The sequence below is a fragment of the Vidua macroura genome, chromosome 4, assembly GCF_024509145.1.
Source record: "Vidua macroura isolate BioBank_ID:100142 chromosome 4, ASM2450914v1, whole genome shotgun sequence".
Taxonomy (NCBI): domain Eukaryota; kingdom Metazoa; phylum Chordata; class Aves; order Passeriformes; family Viduidae; genus Vidua; species Vidua macroura.
Window position 1 is genome coordinate 24,511,994 of NC_071574.1, and position 22,244 is coordinate 24,534,237.

General features: G+C 38.3%; 1 protein-coding gene across 2 annotated transcripts in view; it reads right to left on the bottom strand.

Annotated features, from left to right (window-relative positions):
* The window catches only part of PPP3CA (protein phosphatase 3 catalytic subunit alpha), a 170,806-nt gene that overhangs the window by 89,442 nt on the left and 59,120 nt on the right, over window positions 1-22,244 (bottom strand). For both annotated transcript variants that reach the window (XM_053975981.1, XM_053975982.1), the window contains exon 2: window positions 10,735-10,935. In XM_053975981.1, coding sequence (XP_053831956.1) covers window positions 10,735-10,935 — 201 coding nt within the window. The remainder of the gene's footprint in view (window positions 1-10,734; window positions 10,936-22,244) is intronic.

Genomic DNA, 22,244 nt, shown 5'->3' on the forward strand with positions numbered 1-22,244 from the left:
GGATTTTATTAGATTTGATACTGGTCCCCTGTTAAGAGGTGGTTTTAGCCATAACTAACCTCTATGTGTATTTGGAAATTTCAGTTTTTCCGTTATAATGAGAAAGTCTATTTTCCTTAGCTGACATCTTAATGAAAACAAAACAAATAAAAAACCACCCCTAACTCCAAGTAATTCTACGAGAAATTCTACAATTCTACAAGAAACAATAGACTACGAACCTACCCTTAATCTGCTGCTATCGATCATTACAGTAAGAAGTAGCACACAAACCACACCCAAATCTATAACAATACTTGCTTTATTGTACTTAGAGAGCAACCAAGTCTTACCTCAACACTCTTACCATGCTCTTCTCCTTTCAAGTACAATTTTTGGCTATTTCCTGCCATAGGCATTGCTAATTAACCACCTTTTAGAGACAAGTATTTTCTTATTTGTCCAGAATCTAAACATGATTTTCTCTTCAAATGAGTTTTACTCTTTCAACTTAAGTTTTTTAGATTGTTTGGGGGAAAAATATAACCTAGATTTATGTATGCAGGCTGATCTCACAAACAGCTCTTAGGTCTTCCTCTCTATACTTTCAGTTGTGTACCCTGCACTGAGACTAGTTTTTTTTCCCCCTATTAAAGTCTGATGAGAACTAAAGGAAATGAAGTGGAACAAAGAAGCTACATTAGCTTTCATCATTTAGTGCTCTAGACAACTCCAACTGTTGCCTGTGACAGGAATCAAGCCAAGCAGAAAGCAAATGAAAGTGTTCTGCCACTTTGTCAACAGCTGAAGCCACAGGATTCATTTCTATGGCCACCAGCAAAGTCTCCAACCCCCACTGCCACACTAAGCTCTTGACCTGTATGTACAGGGGGCACCAAATACAAAGGAGAACATGCATGAAAAATGAACTGTGTTATGTGTTGTTTTCTTCAGGTTTTTTAAAATGATACATTTAAGTGTTCTTTCTTAATACAGGTTAATAAAGAATAAATCTGACAGTTCACTGAATTTTACCTCCTTGATTACTCAGATGATTTCTTTTTGTTTGGATGAATAAACTCCTGCAATGAACTCTCACAAGCCATTCATTTTGACATCTAAATTCAACCTATTCTGATTGAAGCAATACTTTTGTGGTGTTTTCCACTTGTAAAGGTAAATTTTTTGCAGAAGTAAACTTGGAGTGAGAAGAGGTGTAAGAACGACTGTCAAAAATTCAACATGGCAACTCCCAGAAATATCATCTGAAAGCAGTAATGCTGACACACTTAATGAGCAAGAAGGAATCTCCACAGCACCTTCCCTTGTGCTGAGCACCATGGCTGGTTTTGACTCACACAAAGGCTCTGAAAATGCTTTAAAGATGACATAGCTGTATCTATGAAAAATCTCACAGGAAGGAACAACAATGACGTAAACCAAGCAATCCACAAAGTTCAACACAACTGCTAAGCTAAGCGTGCAATAAAGAAAGGGAAAGACATCATGTCATAGGACATAGATGCCTCTTGAAAGCTCAATTCATGCTGAATCTTTAGTGGACGAGAAGTAAGATCCTCTTCACTTATCAAGAATATTTTATCAGGAAGAAATTAGCACCCCAAGTGGTATCAATACATGAATTTCAACTAGATTTAGATGCCTAAAGCTGAGAGGAGAGAAGCAGGTGCAAACACAGTCAGGGCACAGAGAACACCAAGGAAAAATTTGAAACTCACAATTTAATGTTTTGATGCCCTACAAGATGCACATAATGACACCTGTGTCAAAAGAAAATGTTATGGCTTGACACACTACCAGTACAAATCATGTACATTATTGCCAGAATCCCCTGTGACATTTCCCAAGACTTTCTGAAATCAACTACAGATTGAAAAGATGTTCCTTTTCAGCAAAATTGATCATCTTAACTGAAATATTTATTTGGGTATCATGGATTTTTTAGGTTGTAAAGAACATTTTAAAATATTATTTTTTAAAAACTAAAAATGTTTTGAAATATAGCAGCTTTCTTTTTCATTTAAAAAGGCAGTATCTTCACAGAGGATATTATATACACCTGGAAATTATTCTAGAAATGTTTTCTCTAGATAAATGCAGAAAACTAGATAGAGAAAGCATCTGTCTCAGCTCTGGTAGTATTTCTTAGAATAATTAAAATGCTAATGCAAAAGCATGTAAAGGCAGGAAGAAGTAGAAGAACCACCAACCCCAGAATAACGTCCTTCTGTAAGTATCATGTCCAACTTCTAATGTTCTCCGATTTACGCTCTAAGTGATGACAAGTATGTTTATAGTATCTCTTTAAGAAGGAACCTATTAGTTATCTCCTTTGCACTTGCCAGTGCTTCTCAGCAGGTTTTGGTGAAAGGTTAGACACACAAGAATAGGGCACAGATGAAGACAAGAGACAGCTGGTGTTAGCTCCAAATGCACAACCAGACTCTGAACAACAGAGGCACACCTCTGCACAGCGATTCCCAAATCAGATGAACATGTCCAATGGCAACGATCAGCTGACACAAAATGCTGTTTGTCTCTGGCTTGCTATTAGTCCACACCCTCACAGTCCTCTGACTCCTTTTCTTGATTTCTGTACTGCAGCCACTCTACAGCTGTTGCAGGTACAGTGTGATTAAGACCAAATCAATCCCCCTTTCAGCCTCACACACATATAAATCATGACTGTAATTATTTCACATTCAAACAAAATGGGGAACTCTGTTTTGTTCACCTGTGACTTGTAGATTTTTTATTTTCCAAGGGGGAAGGCAAACATAGGCTGGAATTTCCCTCTGCCTCCTTCTAGTTCTTACTCATTTCAGTAGCTCCTCCATCCCAAATGGATGGAAGGAGGAACATGGGTGGCTGTGATTTCAGCAGTGATCCCACTGCATTCCCACATCCCTTACTAATATAGACTACAACCTAAGACTGAGTTAAATTAACCAAGGTAAGAATCAAAAGGAGGAGTAACTGGGCAAAGCTAAGAGAACACAAAAGGCAAGAACAAAGGGTCACTCATTTAAATAAGAATTACACAGCACAAACATCATGGTTATTTTCAAAAAAGAATCCAAGTGTCAAAGACCCAGTTCTAACTCAAGCTGTGCCACTGACTACAAAATTGCAAAGCAAGTAAAAACCCTGATTTACAAGTTTCAGAAAAATATTTGAGAAGCTATAATAAACAGCACTGCTATGATGTATTCTGTCTGCTTGGAATAGTCCTAGAAGAAATGCTAATGTGCTATACTGTGCTGTCAGTATTTACATGATGAACCACCCACACGCTAAATAAAAGATGGCAAGAACAAAGTCCTAAAGGCTTAGGTGTTTGCAAGCAGTTGTTTTTGTATTTTTGCTGGTGGTTATTTTTTTTAATCAATGCAATTTCTGTGCTGACTTGAAGCCCAAAATATATTTGGTCTTCCATTTCACAACATCAAATTAAGCTCTGTATCTGAAGGGAATCTCAGATTCCACAATTTCAGTTTGGCTAATTTGACTACAGTTTTTGCACCAAATAACATGAACCATAGATAGATCATTTATAAGAACAACTGAGGTAGTTGTAAAGAATACCATCATAGTATCCACTGTCGTGACAATAATGATAGATTTAAGCAGCTGCTACTAGAAAACATCAGCTCTGCCAAAATGTCAGATGCTAATGGCTGAAGTAGCTCAATTAAGCTACAAGACACAATTGCTTTGTTCTACCAGGGATGCAGGCACACATATTTCAATCTATATCTGGAACCAACAGAAGCACTTAGAGAAGGAACACATAAAAAAAAATCTGATTATATACAGCCTTACATCTTCACCTTCTTATAGATTTTAAGCCACAAGTGATTTGATGCATTATGAGTTCTCAATAAAGCATTCAAAATAGCTAGAGTAGTGTCAGTTTTAATCAGCAACCCAAATAAAGGATCCAATAAAGTTCACTTTAGCTGTTCAACAGCATGTTTATATGGTAAATTATTTTAAACATAAGTTTAAATGCAGGTTTTCTGTATTTGAATGTTGTTCAACATTGATAACGTAATGGGAAATAACTGTGCAACAGCAAACTGTGTTTATGCTACATTGAGAAAAGAGGATATCTAATACATTTTAAAAAGTTATGGCAAACATTTCTTCATAAAGTCTAATTAATCTGAGGAAGCGTATCTGCTTTCTTCTTGCTGCTTCTGCTTTCTTCTTCTATCTGTTCTTATATAGTAAAAACATGTAAAAACAACTGGACTATCATTTGTTTTCAAGACGGATACAAGAGTAGGTGGTGCTATTAATACTTTCCCTTTCCTCCACTTCCCAGTTCCAACCTGTTCTGCTGAAATCTCATCTATGCAAATGAGATTGTAAATTGATGTTAAGAAAGAAACAAGTCAAAGTTCACGTCAAACATTACCTCACTCCAGGCAAAGTTAACTTTCCTATGATGAAGGAGAATTAACTGCAGTCTACTAAATCTGAGAGTGAGACTAATTTGCATAAATGTGTCCAGGTCTCAGGTGTTACTGGTAACATAGCAACTCAAACTGATATAGCTATACCAGGAACATTTGCAACTCTCACGAATCTCCAAGATACAGAAAAAAAGAGTTGTACTGTAACCAGCGTCCTGTTCTGGCAGACCCCATCACATGCTCACTCTTAGTACCACAAACAAAATTAAAGATGCTTTTTAAAGATAACTATACTGAATGTCTTAATGCAAAGAAGGGAAAAGTTCAATTTTTATCCTCAGAAGTTGCAGGTATCAAGGCTTCAAACCAGCAATTAAGCTTGAAGACTTGTGTGTCTGAAGACACCAGCCTTATAACACTTTACAATTTGATCATGTATGTGATTTTTTTTCATGGCACATATGTAAAAATTTTAGTTCTACATATTCTGGGAATTTAATAGTTTCTTCAACAGTGATCACAGTACATACGGTTTAACCCTAAGTGTGAAATAAAGAAATTTTAACTATAATTACTTTTATTGAACTGTTAATGTCAAACTCTGCTGTGCAAATATGGATAGATCTAACAATACCTGTAGGCCTCTAATAAGCAACCTTGCTTATTTTCCATGCTGAAATTTTATCTTAAGCTGCTTCAAAGGTAAAAGTCAGAAGGAACTGGTTTACCTTGACTCTCAGATTGGGTCAGATCATTCACATGCATGCTACAATTCAATGTAATTTTAAATGCTATTCTCACATTATAGTAATATAATGTGGGCATAAATACTTTTATTAACTCATCTTAACACTGATCACTTTAGCTAGAAATTCTTGCTGTTTACAAAGTTTTAGCTTGCGCAGCATTAGCAACCTACTAATATTATTTCATGCTACCAAATGAGAGAAATTGGGCAAAGGAAAAATATATATGGAACATGAAGAAAAATTCAGGCCCAGGACAACCTACCATTCCACAGAATAATGTACCCAGAGCATATCTGGAAGCCTCACAGAACATAAAGGCACATGCTGGCAGGAAAGGGCTTTCCCTCTAGTTTTTATGGACCTGTAAAGCACAGTTTCCAAAGGTCACCCAAGCTGTCACAGTTGTTCCCACACAGGCTTGTCCATAAATGCCTACAACCTTTTCCCTCTCATCAATTTAGTTTGAATTGCAAAAACTCTGTGTGTTCACAAAGACACAAACATTACAAGCAATTCAAGTATTTAAGTTGGATCACCATAATGCTGTGGCATCAACCAAGCCAATGGAATTTTTCACCCAAAGACACTGCAATAATAGTGCAAGTGGGTGTATTTCCTCTTAGCATGCACAAGGTTGGTATTTCCAAACCTACCAGGTACAAACACCCTACCTTACATTATGTGATGCAAAAAGAATAACAAGGAAGGCTCTGCAAACAGCAGTCGTTTCCTTGCACCCACCACAGCCATAAACATGGGAGCTGCAAAAAACAGGACTAGTAGAAGAAAACCAAGGAGTTCTGCAGAGACTGAGAGAGACACTTTCTACACCATGAGAATAAGCTTTTATTCTGTCTTCCCCAATGCTCTCCTCTCTTCATCTACCGAGCAGCATGCACCTGGCAATTCAGAAAGCTTTGCACACAGGCTAACACAGAGTAAGGACTTCCTCAATGAAGCAGGTTTAGAGCGAAAGCATATGCTGTTTTTACCTATTTTCCATTTTTTCTAACTGAAGGAGTAACAGGCTGGGCCCTGTGCCTGCGCATAGCCTGGCTACAGCCACCAAGCCAGAAACCACTGTCACGGACACTGCTGGGGGAGGCAGCCACACAAACAGAGTTGAGAACATCTGTACACAGACAGCTGCCTCAGTAATATTCATACATTATATTTCAGTACACATACAAAAAAAGCACAGTTTTATAGAGGTATATATGAGATAGGTTTTTGTGTTCTTAGTTTACTGGAGGACACTTGTTAGTACTGATGGGCAGAACTAGCTAAAAGGACTGCACACTGAGCACAAAAGATGAGATGTATCAAGTTTGACAAGAAAAAAGAACACACATTAATTACTTTTAAAAGAGATGTCAACAGGGAAAAAAGACTTATCTTAAAGCACCAATATATATCTTACAAGCTTATTCACTTGTGCAGTCATATGTGCAAGAGGTATCATGCTATTTTTATTCACTATCTGTAAATCTAACAATATCCTTAAGGAAAATAAACTGAAAAGTACAAGCAAATATGTGCAATGATAGACATTAGATAAATATATCACTTTACAGTTCTAGGTCTCTCCTGTAGTTATGTATACAATTTAATGATGCCTACATTAAAGCATAAAGAGAAAGTCACCCATGCACCCATGCACAAAGGGACACATGCTTGGCATGCAGTTAAGAATGGTCAGTAGCCAAGCAGCATATTTTAGATTTGGAAGTGAGAGCCCATAAAACCATGCAGTCAGCCATCATGCAAAGAAAGGGCAGTGTATATCACTCGCCCAAAGTCACTCTGTAGAGTAATGAACCTCTGTAATAAGGCTACCTAGTCAATCATAAATCTGGCATTCCCAAGTGTACTTTGGAGTGTGACTTCAGTAAATATTGCCATCAGAGTGACTCAGAGATATACTTCCTTAGCCTTCTAGGAAAAAAAAAAAGCCCCAGACATTAAAAATGAGCCAATTTCTCCATGAGTCATTATACTGTTATGAACATAATACAGGACTAGAAATCCTAAGGTTGCCATAAAGACATCTGTCCACTGAATACCTGTAGTCTAGTGATAGATCAACCTCAATAAACACACAAGCTTCAAATGAAGTTCGCATTTCTCCAAGTGAAGAGGTTATAGACGAAGTAAGAGGTACAGATGAACATTGCCTCAACACTTCCCAGATGCAAGAAGAGTTCTTACAGCAGAGCACTTGGAGCCTCTTATTTCAGGCTCACACATATTCCCACCAGTGATCGGCAGCCCAGTGTAACTGCAGGAACAGCTCACTGTGTCCGTAAGCCAGACCTGCAGTGAACTGTGCATGCGTGTATGCGTGCAGCAAACAATGACAATTTGAGCTATGCTCACAAATAGGTTCATCAGGAATACTTACAGCCTTGCCAAATTTGAAAATAAAATGTATTAATTCAAATGGCATCACATTGATGGTTCCAGCTAACCACAGATACAAAGTAAGTTTTATACATAAATGCAAAATAATTGATTGTGCATTTCACATTAAGGCTCTTTGCATGACTCACACCCAATTATCATTTTCTCGCTCAAATTCAGGCTTTGTATGTACCCACTTCATTGCACATGGTTTATAAACAGAACTCTGATGCTTCTTCTGAGTGCAATTTTATCACCCCTTAAAAAAAAAAAAAGTGAAATTTCAGATGACTGGATGGTACAAGGCTTTAACAAAGAACTTTTCATATTCTTTAACACTTACCAAGTATATCACTCTAATAATCCTAAATGCTATTACTTCTATAGTTACACTCTTCTATTTTTCTTCTTTTTGATGATCACCGTCTTATAAGCCAATGACAGGAATATATTTCTAAAAGATGAATGCCTCTCCCACAAAGAATCCCATATTAGGGGGGGTTATTAGTGGTTTATGACTGTCAGTCTTCAAGAAGATTGCTTCTCTTGTATTGAATCCTAAATTTTCTTATCCACTCTATCAGTGGTTTTGTTTGTTCTTCCCAATGTTTGAAAAAAGCTTTCCTCTGCTGCACAGCTATTTCCTGACTGCCTGTACACCTGGCACTTCCACTACATCATCAGTGAATTGATATTCTCTTTATCCAGTCACCTGCTGTCATACTACTCATACAAAGAAAATTGTCAGTCCCACAACAACCATGCCTCACAAGCTTTCTCAACCTCCCCCTCACAATTGAAGTTCTTCCTTCTTTTGATGATCACTTTCATAAGTACAGCTTTCATGTTTGTTCATACAGAAGATTAGCACTTCTCAGCTACCCTGCTAACACACATCAGGAGCCCAGCTTTCCTATGCTGGCTTAAAAGAAAGTAGCTAGCAGCCACCCTGAAGAATGCTGCAGTATCACAATCACCGCATGAGAATAATTTCAAAAGCATGAACAAAGCAAGGTGTAGGCTTAACTAAAAAAAGAATCAAAGACTTATATTATACCATGTTACACAATGGGATAAACTTCAGGAGATTAATCCCCAAAATATAATTCAGAACAATTCCAACACCTTCAAATGCATTTAAGAAAAAATTTTAAGAGAAAAATTAAAAAGAAAGAGAGAGAACATTAAACACAGGCTTATGGAGATCAGCTGGGACACAACACACCAGAGCTGTCCTCCTACAGTCTATATCTCTCAATGGATTGAAAAAAGTAAAAATTACACTAAGAAAAAATCCTTAAACAGGCAGAATTTTCTGTGTGTTATGGACAAGGGTACTGTACCTCTACAACTTCTTCCATTTATCCTGAAATGTCAAAAAAAAAAAAAAAAAAATCTGCAGAATTTATTCTCAGTCAACTAAGGGTCCTTTTATTCATTCTGTTTTCTTTATTCATCCATGAGCTGCAACATGATTGACATCTTTTCCATCAGAACTGTACAGCAGCATGACAAGCTAATTATTACATAAAAAATGATACGTATTACCTCTCCAGGTCAAGCAATAATCCTCTAGCTGGATGTCATTTTTAAAATTACAAACTTTAATAACTTGTGCATAATTCTAGTCCAGACACTACACTCAGCTTCAGAGAAGGTTTCCTGAAAACGAAGGGTTTATGTAGTTTTTGGTGATTGCTACCAGTATTGCTAATAAAAACTGGTAACCCTTCTTCTGCAGAAAATGACTATTTCTTGTACTTTTATCAGGGCTCTCGAGAAGCAAAAGTGATGAAAGAACCTGACTTCTTAAACCAGGTTTTATACTTTGGCTTCATAGTTTAAACTGGCTGGAATTAGATATCTTTTCCCCCCCAGCTAACTTTCTATGACACAGATCGGTATGTTGTCAAAAATGCTTTCATATCTAGTAGCAACAATAAAATATGGGAGGACACAGAGCAAGCAAATGCATTCATACATTCAGAATGCAGGCAGAGGCAGGAGACAATTAGAGAAGGAAATTCAAAAATAAGGCATTTCCTGAGGATTAATGAGTGGGTGATAGTGTTTGATAGTCAAGGGCAGGATGGGCTCTGCAGCCAGCACAATTCATTAATTCCCCAGGCAACATAAACTGCTGATTTTTTTTCTGCACTTCTTATTTTCCTTAACATCTAATTAAAATTTCCACTAAATCTGACATCATATCTCATCTAAACCCATCATCTATCAGTTTGATGACATTCCCCCTTGCCTTGTCACTACATGCTTTTGTAAGAATTCCCTTTCACTTTCCTGTAGGCCCCCTTCAGATACTGGAAGGTGCTATATGGTCTCACCGAGGCCTTTTCTTCTCCAGGCTGAACAGCCCCAGATCTCTCAGCCTCTCTGCAGAGGAGAAGTGCTCCATCACCCTGATCATCTTCATGGACCTCCTCCAGACTTGCTCCAACAGGTTCATGGGCTCCTTATGTCAAGAGCCCCAGAGCTGGATGCAGCAGTCCAGGTGGGGTGTCCTCACCAGTGCAGAAGGGCTGGAACAGAATCCCTTCCCTTGCTCTGCTGCCCACGCTGCTTTTGATGCAGCCCTGGACACAGTTGGCTTTCTGGGCTGCAAGTGCACGTTGCCAAGACATGTTGAGCTTCTCATCCACCAATATTCCCAAGGCCTTCTCATCACCTCTGCTCTCAGTCCATTTTCTGCCCAGCCTTTTTCTGTGCTTGGGATTGCCCCAAGCCATGTACAGGTTCTTACACTTGGCCTTGTTGAACTTCATAACATCCAGAGCCCAGTGCTGTCTGTATGTCTGAACAGTCCTACTATGATAATAACATCTATAAAATTACAGAATTAATACCTGGTGCAACAGGCCAGGTAACTTTTCAAGTTTCAGAGTAGTTCTAATTTTCTCCTGAAGACTAAACATATTCTCCGCCTTAGAAACAGAAAGGTCTCAGCAGATGTAATCCTTTCCTTTAAATTACAAGTTGCTTGATGGCCTCCATTATCCAGTGATAGCAGACAAAGAGTGAATCAAGTATTGGAGAGAAGCACTGATTTTCAAGCTGCCTTTCAGTGCCTTAGGAAGCCACATACACTAATGCATTACCAAACATGTCCCAGCCAGCAGCCATTCCTCCCCTCACCGTAACTCCATACTAACCTGTGACAGGTGCATCTATGTCCAGCAAATTCTTTTCCTGGCGGAGAATTGAAGCTCCCTCTGTTATTATTCTCAAAGCAACGCTCTCTTCCAGTCTCCCTTCTTTCATAAGGTGTGCCTTTAAGATATCCACACGAGGTTTTCCATCATTATCAAACACTTCCTTAGCTGTGAGACGGTGACTTGGAGGAAATGGGACAGCTAGATGAAAAAAAAACCAAAAAATACATGGTCACTCTTTACAGAAAAGCTTCTATTACTGACACATTTCAAAACACATCTCTGCTGCAGAACAAAGTTACAGATTTTCTACTGCCTCCTACAATTTGTGATTTAAATTGTACATAGATTCCCAAAGATACCATTGAAGTACATATATTCTGCAAGATATATTATTCACACATGCAAGAAGTAATTCATGCTTATAAAAAACTGAGAGGAGTATTTTGGCCATAATTACAGGTAGATACATTCAAGTAAATCCCCCAAAAGGCATGGGAATACCAGGGAAAGGAGGGAACAGTTTAAACTGCTCTGGTAGAAATAGAGAACATTGACATTCCTTCCATTAACAGCATAAAATGCACAAACAAGTGCAATATTTAATATCTGTGCGTGGACATGCATAGATACACTCCAATTAAAACTCTAAAACAAAGACAGAGTTCTCTCTAATGACTTTGGGTAAAGGGATGTAAGATGTTTTCTCTGTATAAATAATAGCTTGCTGCACAAGATACATCTGAAACCCATCAGTGCTGAATAGACCATTCCAGCACAGACAGGTCAGAGGATGTATCAGACTGAAGTTGAAAATAAATGTATAAATACGAAGCTTGTCCTGGCAACATGGCAGCAACCTGCATACTGTCCTCACATAAGGTCAGAGGCATAAACTGTATGTTCCTGCTCTCCTGGGGCCAGCCGGAGCAAGAAGGCTCAGACGTTATGCTGTCAGTTGCCAGGATGAGGCTGGAGCATTATCCCAGCTTAAACCCCTGTCCCACGCAGTTCAGTCAGAGTGGCATTAGGCAGCACCCGCCTCACCAGCCACAGGGTAATTATCTTAATCTCTGCCACAGATACAAGAGGGTCAGGTTGTTCTGGAGCTCCAAGCAGGGACAGGAGGTGGCTGCAGGGCTGGTTTCAGCTGGTCACATCTGCAGTGCAACCCTGTCCCTGCCAAAGGGTCTTGTCCGCTGATAAATGTCTCCCTGGCAGCTTCTCCCCATCACAAGACATGAGACCCTAACACAGCAGATCAATATATCCATTAGCTTCAGTTTTCTTCTAATTTCACCATCAGTGGACTTCAAAAATCCGTAACTCTCACTCATCATTTGAAGTTCAAACCAAAGACTCTTCTCTTACACTACCAGAAGTAACAGAGCAGAAAATAAAAAAATTCACTTTACACAGTTATTTTCCACTGATATTTTTGACATAAACAGCTTCAGAAAATGCCTTTCCCCTCACCTCAATCTTGTTTTCTTTTCTTTTTGCTGCTTTAGCAGTCCATTCACTGAAATAATCTGGTGGGGACTTATGAATATAAGTGTCTCAAATACACTGAAGCCTGACTGCTCTCAGACTTAAACACAGGGTAAAAGGGGGAAAAGGTGAAAATTTATGACATAAACAATTTATTACACAACACAGAAAAAGAATAATCTTTTCTAAAAAACAGAAGGTGAGTGACAGCTCAGCAGTTCTCCAAGACTCCATCCTCTTTTTACAAAAACAAAACCCTGGAAGGCTACCCAGTCCTAATGATCCTGCGTTTCCCAGCATGGAGAAAGGAGGAACAGGAAAAGTTGGGACATATCTGCAATCATGTTGGCTGGAAGAAGCACATACTATTAGCCTGTATTCCTTAGCAAAACAATGGCCACTGTTCCTCCTCAAAGACATGATAATGCACAAACCTATGCAGTGCACCAGTACTTTGAGGTAACCACTACATATGCTTGTATGCCAAAAGGAGATTTTTACATTTATATAAGACAGAGCAAAACACAGATGCAATGGCAATAGCAAGCAAAAGCTAGGACATAAAACCTACTGATATAGAAAAAAATGACATATGCTGCAGCACTGTAAGAGTTCTGCAGGCAGAGCTCTAACAAACATGTACCCATACCTAATTAAAGGAAAAAAAAATACTGCTCCAATAGCAGATGATTCATGATTAATTAGCAAAAACATGAGTAACTGAATAGACCACAAATTGCATCTTCCATTGTGAGAATATATTAACTTTGAATGTACACATACACAGAGCTTCCACAGAAGAACAATGTAAGAAATGGTCACATTCATGCAGAAGTCAGTTAAACATCATTTTTACTAATAACACCCACAGATGCCTGTATCAACCAAAATCCTTTATAGATACAACAAACATTTAACTTCCATTGCTTTATAGAGAGCAATGTTACCATCTGAATACACAGGTATCCATCTCTTTCTCCATTCCTTTTTTTCTTTTCTGCTTTTTTAAACCTATTATATTAGCATATATAAAGTAAGTAACAACAAATGCAATAAACTTGACTATTATCAGAAATAAACCCTAGGATCTCCTCAGACACCAACTGTGCACACAGAATACACAAGGAGGAAGAGCACAGAACTGGGAGAGGAGGCCACCAGGGAAAGGCAGGAAGAGGAAGGAGTGGGGGACTGAACTGCCAGCATTGAGCTCCTCGCCATGGCACAGGCCCAGGGGATGTTTTTGTAAAAACAGGCAGGAATCTGTATTAAGCAAAGGCCATTAAAAGGGGAGAGGCAATAAAATGTGCATCTACATATAAGACATATTTTTAGAAGTTTAGTGACAAATCTCACTACAACACTACCACACAAGACTCCTCCATGCCTAATCATACTCTGTAAAACTTAAAACCTGGACTGGTATCTACCTCATTTACATTACTTTCTTTATATTGGCATAAAAAACAAACAAACAACTATTCAGCAAGTGAAATACTACCCTGGTGGTTTGGTCATAAAACATGGACCACAACCAAATGCAAAGAAAACAAAGTTTAAAACCCTTCATCTCAGCCTGTCAGTAACATTCTCCTGAGATCTGAAAACACAAGAAAATTTTCTTTAAAAACTTACTAGTGGGGATTTTTCCACTTGTGCTTTCAGGTCTCTTGAGCACGTTCCAGCAAATGGAGGAAAAGATCAACCTGTTCTTTTACTGTTCTTGCAGGCTCCTGCAAAACCCATCTCATTGCTAACACAGCCCCTGCAAAGGTCAGACATCGTTGCTGTTTCTCTCAAATATTAAGCAGCCACTCTGGAACAAATAAATAAACCATAAAGAGCTCTGCTTAATTAGAGTGGACCATGTGTCCACGCATAAATAAAATACAAGCATGTGGCAAAGCAAGCATTATTTTGTTTATATGTTATTCATTTTAAAATGAAGCTGTACACTAAATTAATACTCTCAGAGGAGGCTGCCCATAAGAAAAACTCTCTTTCATCAATATTCAAGTTCCCAAATTATCTCCCCCTGTAATGCGTATCCTATAATTTTATATAATTTATGCTGTATGGCTGTACGTAACTATAGCACACCATACTTTTATGACAAATGCATGTTTGCTTTTTTACTTGTAAGGAAAATACATCAATAACATCTGCTAACACACAGCGGCTAACACCTCAATAACCCAATGCACTGCATTTGTCTGGCGGCAGTTTGCAATCCTCCATTCTGAGAAACATTTGCACTATAGCCATACCTAAAGCACAAGTGATTAAACACATTGACACTTATGCCACAGGTGTAAAAAAAATTAAAAGGTCACTCTGCAGCTTTGGGTTTTTTAGATCTACTTCTTCATAACCTTCAGACTCAGTATGCATATAAGTTTCATAAAACTATGAAAAAAATCATTGCCAAACAAAACTGTATTTTTTAAAGACAGGAACAGTTTTAATAGTTAACTGATTTTGAAAATCTACACCCATTTTATAATGTGTTTGAACATACAGTATAATCTTGAGCATTCCTGCTGACCAGTAACACCCATACTGGAGTTTTTACTATTTAATTGGGGTTCTGCATTTCTGCACCATATTGGGTCTGACATAACCTATGCGGCAACACAAAGAAGCAGACAAAGATCAACTTTTCACCCTGAATACATGAGTTTAACATTACCTAATTCCTGTACCTATGAACTTCTGGTTTACTTGGTTTCCTACGAACCTAAGGGGAAGGAACAATGAATTTTTTTTTTTTCAAGAACTCTACTTAATTCAGGTGACAGACTGAAACAAGAAGATGAGTCACCTCCATCCACAGCTGCTGAAGGGGAACAGAGTGAAACCCCCAGGCAGTGCAAGGCTCACCAAAGCAGTGGAAAAAGGAAAGGGAACTGCCAAAGATGCTCAGCCATGCAAGACGTGGAATTCTCATGTGACAAACATCCCCCCTGAACAGATTTCCTCAGGCACCACATGGATAATGCTTTCATCTCCATACACAAGTTCTCTGGAGACAGATTCAACCATTCCAACACACCAAATCACTGCAATCTCTTTTTTAACCTGCACATTACTTCCTTAGCAGGTATTTTTTTAGGAGTACCATACAGGAAGTTGAGTTATTCAGAAGACAAAATTTCTTTTCAATATAAAATTTTGTCCTATAGCATTCATACCATGTGCAAGTTCTTATTAGCTTTTTGTGTACTTGGCAGGACAATATCTACACCTGATAAAAAAAAAAAAATCCAACTATTTATATGACAGCAAAAGAGCCAAATCAAAATCATCTCAGTGGCGCTAAAAGTAGAACACGTGTTCTGATGTTTTCTAACAAAAACTATCAGGTTTCATTTTACATTAGCTACTGTCATTAGAGTAGGCACTGGAATTGGCAATCTCTCTCTAAAAGATCAAGCTTTCACCTGCTATTTTAAGACATGACGTATTTGAGGACTGTTTTTACTAAATCTGCTCACCAGATGGTGAAAGTGTTGGAAATTAGAATCTGGAAAATAAATCTACAGTATAAAATAAGAAGCAGCTATGAGGATTCCTATAGAAATTTAGCATGAATTTGTCTTCATTGCCAACAAGTTCTTGCAGCATAATCAGAAGAGCTCACAACCATATTTGCTAAAAGACGTAACTAAATTAACATCAGTCATGAGCAAGGCACTTTGCTTCACAGAAAGCTGAGGTTTTCAGAGGGAAAGCCAGTCAATACTGCATAAAGAAAGAAAGAAAGAGTCCATCAAAAAGAATGTTGCATGAAGACACCTTTGAGTAACAGCACCTGTATGTGAACCGAATTGGGAGCAGACAAGAGAGTCATACCTCAACAAAGCCCACATATACCAAATTTAGAGAGAAAAGAGAAAGGAGTTCCTTTCACAGACATCTCAGCTGACAACACAGAAAACAGGCCATTTGACATGAGGCAATAACACCTGTGGCCTAGAAAAAACTGAAGGTACTACAGGTTGGCAAGGAAACTGCTTTTCACGAGACTGAGATGAGCCATTACTTATTGATGAACAAAAGCTCAAACTATAAAAATTTTAAAAAGTAACAAAAGATACTTCATCAAATATGCCAGTTCCAATGACTATTTTTAATCTATTCTGACACTTCAGTCATAACTGGGGAACATAACAGCAAAGACAGAATAGCCTCAGAGAAGAGTACCTAACTTTGGACAAAAGCTGTGATAGGACAGTGTTTGTAAAAGGAAGCACTGTGTCAACCATGCACTGATCCCAACATATTGCCATGTTGTTTCCAGGCCCTAAGGCTGTGGTGTTCTAATCAGTAGGCTTCACTCCGCCAGTGAAATGTCCCACTCTAAGACAACCCATTCCAGCACACTACAAGCAGTCCTCATGCAGCATAACTCTATGATACAGGAAGCAATACACCTTTTACAGAATTTGAGCCTCAAACTTAAAAGGGGAGGATGAAGTCTCACCCCTGTGCACCTTGTTACTTCACAGAAGGGCACTGCCTCTGTGAAGCTGGGACTTACTTGCACACTATGCCACAAGCCATGTCAGCACATCTCAACCATACCAGTAAGTTTTTGACAGGATGATCTGCTCTCAACTGCCTCTGCCATTTTAATGAACATGCAGGGATCTTTTTGCAAACACACGAGTGGCACAGCAGAAAGGAAGGTCAATAAAAGTCACCTTTAACTTGAGACAACAGAAGGGGGATGAAATGCTGTCATTTCTGTCTAATTACCAAGCTGAAGTTTGATGGGTTGCCCCTGGGTGGATGCCAGGTGCCTGCTCTTACAGGATGAAAGGCTAGAGTACTACCACTTCCCACCATTTCAGGAATTGCTATGGCCTTTTCATGGCATTACTGGCCTCCTCCAGAATACACAGTACCTAACAATAAGAAAAGTATATGGCAATGCTTTTCTTCAACTCTATAAAAGAGCATAACCAATCTCCTCATAAACTCAGGTCAAATTATACTTGGAAAGAACCACCATAAGTAGCTATGTCACCTTCAGTCACTTTAAAAAAATCCATTAAAAACAATACCCACTACTTTAGGATTTGATTTTCTTTATATTCACCTCAGGAAGCTTTAAAACCCGAAAGAAGAATTTACACAAAGAGGTTCTTCCAAGAGGTTAGAGCAGTGGCCTATTACTCTTACTCTGGGCTCAAATGAAGAACAGTTATAAAAACCACCAAGGCCTGCATAAATGCACAAGATTCCCTTGGTTTGACCCTTGACTGGTGAGTTGATTGACATGGACCCATCTCAACCACTCTGAACACTTTTGTAATAAATTGTAGCACTGATATCAGCAACATAGATAAATGTATATATCTGTAACAAGCCAAATCTATCTCTAATTTTCAATCATTATCAAGCAATTAGCAATAAAAATGGTTTTCAGTTTCTCAGAAAAAGTCAGAGAAAAAAATACATCAGAACTTTTCCAGAACATTTACAGGCAACAGACACATCAGAGAGCATAGGAGCCCTGAGAACCTTGGAGGAGGTACAGGCTGGAAAGGCAAGAAGGAAAAGCCTCCTAATTTGAAGAAATGGGTCTGTATGAAGTATCAAATTGTAGTGTATGTAGTTATACACTGGTAGCATTCCAAGAGCATCTTTTGGCCAACTACTGTAATAAACAAACAAATCCTACGAGTCTTAAAGAGCACAAAACAACACACATCTCTATAAAATATTACAAAGAGTATTCTTTCCTTCTGTTTGAGACCATATGCAAGTATCTTTGACATTTACAATCCACTCTTGTCCACAGTTCATGGATAAAAAATAAACTACAACATAAAGTGGAGAGGAAAAATTCAGTTCAATAGGAAACATTCCCAGTTAGGACCAACACATACAGTAAAAACTGGAAAATGTGATCGTAGCTTCCTGGCCTCATCAGAAAAGTTTGTTTTTCTACTTTGTTACACCCAAGTTTTTCCATAGGCCTTGAACTGAATACTGTTGAGCTTTGTTTTTATTAGCTTTTGGAACAGAGAACAATAATTACCCAGAGTTTAAATTCCTTTATGAGAACAATTCATTTGGAGAAAATAGTCAGGGGAAAAAGAACCCTGTAACAATGGAAAATACCAAAGGTCTTCCAAGACTTAGATAAGGAATCAGGCACAGTCCTCCATCCCCCAAAATACTTGAGTGATGGATAATTTCTTTTCTATGGTAAAGCTTTACTATTGTTCCTAATTAGAGCAATTAGGAAGTGATTGCATGTGAAATTATTTCAATCTACAGGGAAAAAAACCCCAAACAATCAATTCTAGGACCTGGAAAACCTTCAAGTATCAATTCATATTTATGGCACCATTTTCTTCTGATTTTTTGGTTCAATTTCAGTCAGTTGACGTTACCAAATTTCAATCTCTTATATGGCCAAGGTAGCTAAAAGAGGGACTGCAAATAATCCCTCACCTACAAAACAGAATTCCCTTTCCAACCATCTGAGCATAATGAGGTGCCTTTACCAAATTTGGTCAGAAATCAGCTTGGCTTTGAGGACTAACTCAAAGTTTCTAGTGACGTGCAAAAGGGCAGGAAGAAAACACCATTTCCTTTCCAAAGCTGCTCTATCAGGGCAAAGTTTAAACACAACCAAAATTTAGCTTCCAAAAATTGACCACTGTACACAGTCTGACATTTGTCAGACAAATTTGTTAAAACAAGTCATAGACTCATAGAATGGTTTGGGTTGGAAAGGACCTTAAACAGCATCAAGTTCCAGCCCCTCTGCATTGGCAGGGACACCTTCCACTAGACCAGGCTGCTCAGAGTTCCACCCAGCCTGGCCTTAAACTCCTAAAAAGAGAGATGAGTAAGTGCAAGTAAAGCAGCCTTTATTTGGAGATAGTCTGTTTTCTAACACTCCTTAAATGCCACATTACAGAAATTGCTCTGCTTAAATGTCAGCCTGCAGAGGTTGATTCCTGGAACAAGAAACACCAGCACATCTCTGGCTGCTACAAGAAAGTTCACTGGGCAGAGGAAACAAAAATTTCTACTAGCATTACTAAGTAATCATTTAAAAAATACATCTCACATTTCAAATTTAAGGCTATTTGGCACCTAGCAATTGATAACTTTCCCAAAGAATGTGCAGCCTAAGGACAAAGGACAAAGACAAGGAGGTAGAGATACTAACAGACCAAGGTACTTTACTGCCATGCTGACCAAAGGACTTGCAAGTAGCATCTTTGAATCATAAAAGTTTTATTTTATTTGAAACTTTTTTAAAAAGTAAAGTTTTGGGGAAACAAACAAATAAAAAACTCAAACACCTTACCTAAGTCAATAAATATCAGAATGTGAAAAACATTTAAAATGTTAATGTCTGAACTATGCCCTATGAACTAAATCAAAAAGATATGCTGACCTTTAAATGTTAACCTGGTTTATTATTCTGCTGGTTATGAGGCATGCAGTAAGTAGCAGATATACACCAGCACCTCATAAATCAGTCAGACAAGTCTAAGGAATAAGCCTTACAAATAGAAGTATGTGTAAGGACCAAGTGTAGCTGGAGCCAAATTGACCTTAAGAAGAAGTTGGAAATAGCAGTTGATGTGTGGGTGTTTTGTTTGTTTCAGGTTTTGTTTGAATTTTGGGAGGTTTTTATTTTAATCCCAAAGAGCTTTGCTTGTTTAGTAGCATTCTAGACTAGGACAGAAGTTTTAAATCAGCATACTTCTGGATGAGTGAATCTATAGTGACTCACACTGGTTTAAGGTGTACAAGGAACTGGCCAAGCTCTGCACATGCTAGTGTGAAAAACATAATTCCAGAATTCCACTGAAATTCCACTGAATTCTGCTTGTTCAGCCACAATCAATAGAGAGGAAACACACACACATTAAAAAAAACTGCACCTGATTATATAATAAAACTAATTTGTACTAGGCTACATGTATTATTGATCTAATAACAGCCCCTTCTTATTTAGGGGTCAGGTCATATACCTGGAAAAACAGCAACATAAAGAGGTACTAGTAATTTTTTTTTTCCCATGCAGTTTAATGTCTAGATACCAACTAGTCCCCACAGCATGGTTTGGCTTTGTCTGCATTAGGATTTAGGGACATACACTTCACGTTACACAGAGTCATATTTTAAACAAACAAAATCCCCACCTCAGTCTTCACTATACCCAAAGAGCTGAAATGGCTGGCTTCTCCTGGAACTCAGCAAATGCTTAGTATAATTTGTTTCTTCTTGCCTGATATCAGAGATACTGCTTACCAGTCCATACTAATACCCCAGTTCAAACTAGAACATTCAATAGGGGAATTCAACCCTTCGTTTACAGAAGGGGCATAAGCAGAAGGCAAAGTCAGCCCTCCACAGGCCATGTAAGCAATGGTGCCTTTCTCTCTTGATGAAAAGAATTCAAACTCTTCCACGAGACTGTTATGAATAGTTTCATATACAACTTGCTCTTCTTCCAACATGCTCAAAGGACTAATTTTCCTGTGATGTTATTAGAGTTCACATAGATCAATTCTAAAGATTATGGACCACATTCAGCACTGTGCTATGCTGTAATGCCATTAAACAAATATCCTTTCTAATCCAGCATTAACAGATCACACTGAGCTTTGAAACCGGGTTCAGCCTGCTCACAGTATCTAAATAAAACTTACCAAACCAAACCCAGTGACACTGACATTAATCTCAAGCAATGTGGCTGTGAATCAGCCTCGGTATTTTTGTTTTGTTTTCATGGCTTGCCTCTACCAGCACTTGTATCTCGGAACATCCGCATGGAACTTCTGCCTTGGACTCATCATCAAAGCACATTTATTTCCATCGGCTAACCTGGATTTCTGTAAAAAGTTGTATTTATTTTAAAAGTAACACAAGCAGAATTTTTAAGGAAAAAAAATAACATTTTTAAAAGGCAAGTTTTTGTTGATTGGAATATTATGTTGTTTGATAGGCACTTTTTTTAAAACTGGTTTGTTTTTCCTCACTACGCGTGGCAGCAATAGTTTCAAAGCTCTCAGTAAAAGCTTCTACTCCTGTATTTAAAAGGATATTTAACCCAAATCCTCCTTTTATTTATTGTAGATGCTTTTATATCTTTTGTAAACCGTATCTTCCCTCAAATTTCAATTGCTGCGTAATAAATGTTAGATAAAAATAAATCTGTCTAAATTTACCATTTTGCTCATACTCTCTGAAACATCCTGTTCTTAAGCAGAACATCGGAGATTAAAAATCTTAATGAAGCAGTGGGAGAACCAGACACCTGTGCTTTATTCCCAGATCTGTTGTGTAAAAGCAATTTTTTTTTTTTTTTGCCTTATGTATGTTTAGCTAAGTATATAAAACACACAGAAAGAGCTCAGCACTGGGGTGCTCAGCTCTGTCATGCAACATCATGTGTTGGTCATGGTGACTCCGTGTGATGCCTCTATGAAGACCAGCACAGCACAACAGGACTCCCAGCACACTTCCTCCCTCCCAAAAAAGTCATAAAAGCAGCACAGTTACCAGAAAGACGCCAGGAAAATGGGACTCTCTCATTTGCTAATGCTGAGATGGCATCAGGCACTTTCGGTCACATCTTGGGTCTCAAATCCTTTAATGCAGAACAGGTCACTATTTTTTCAAACCAAGATCAAAAGAGATTTCAATCAGCCTCTTATCCAGTGAAGTGCTGGCTGAGAGACCTTAGCTCAAAATACCATCTTCCCCTACCTTGACCAAGACCAAAATATTTCTCCACAGATGACTCAAAAGCCATGGATCAGATAGCAAGAAAGAAAATGTGATGCTGAAACCTAGACAGCTGTGCAGGCATCAGGGAAACTAAATTCATGTCTTTGGCTACAAAGGCCACTTCCACATTTGACATTCACTGGGCCCTAGAACCAGTAAAAATGGCCTCATCTGTTGCAGGGTCAGGAATTTTGATGTCAACATTCCCCTACTGCATGAATATTTTATCTCTGGTCTTAAGGAATCTGAAT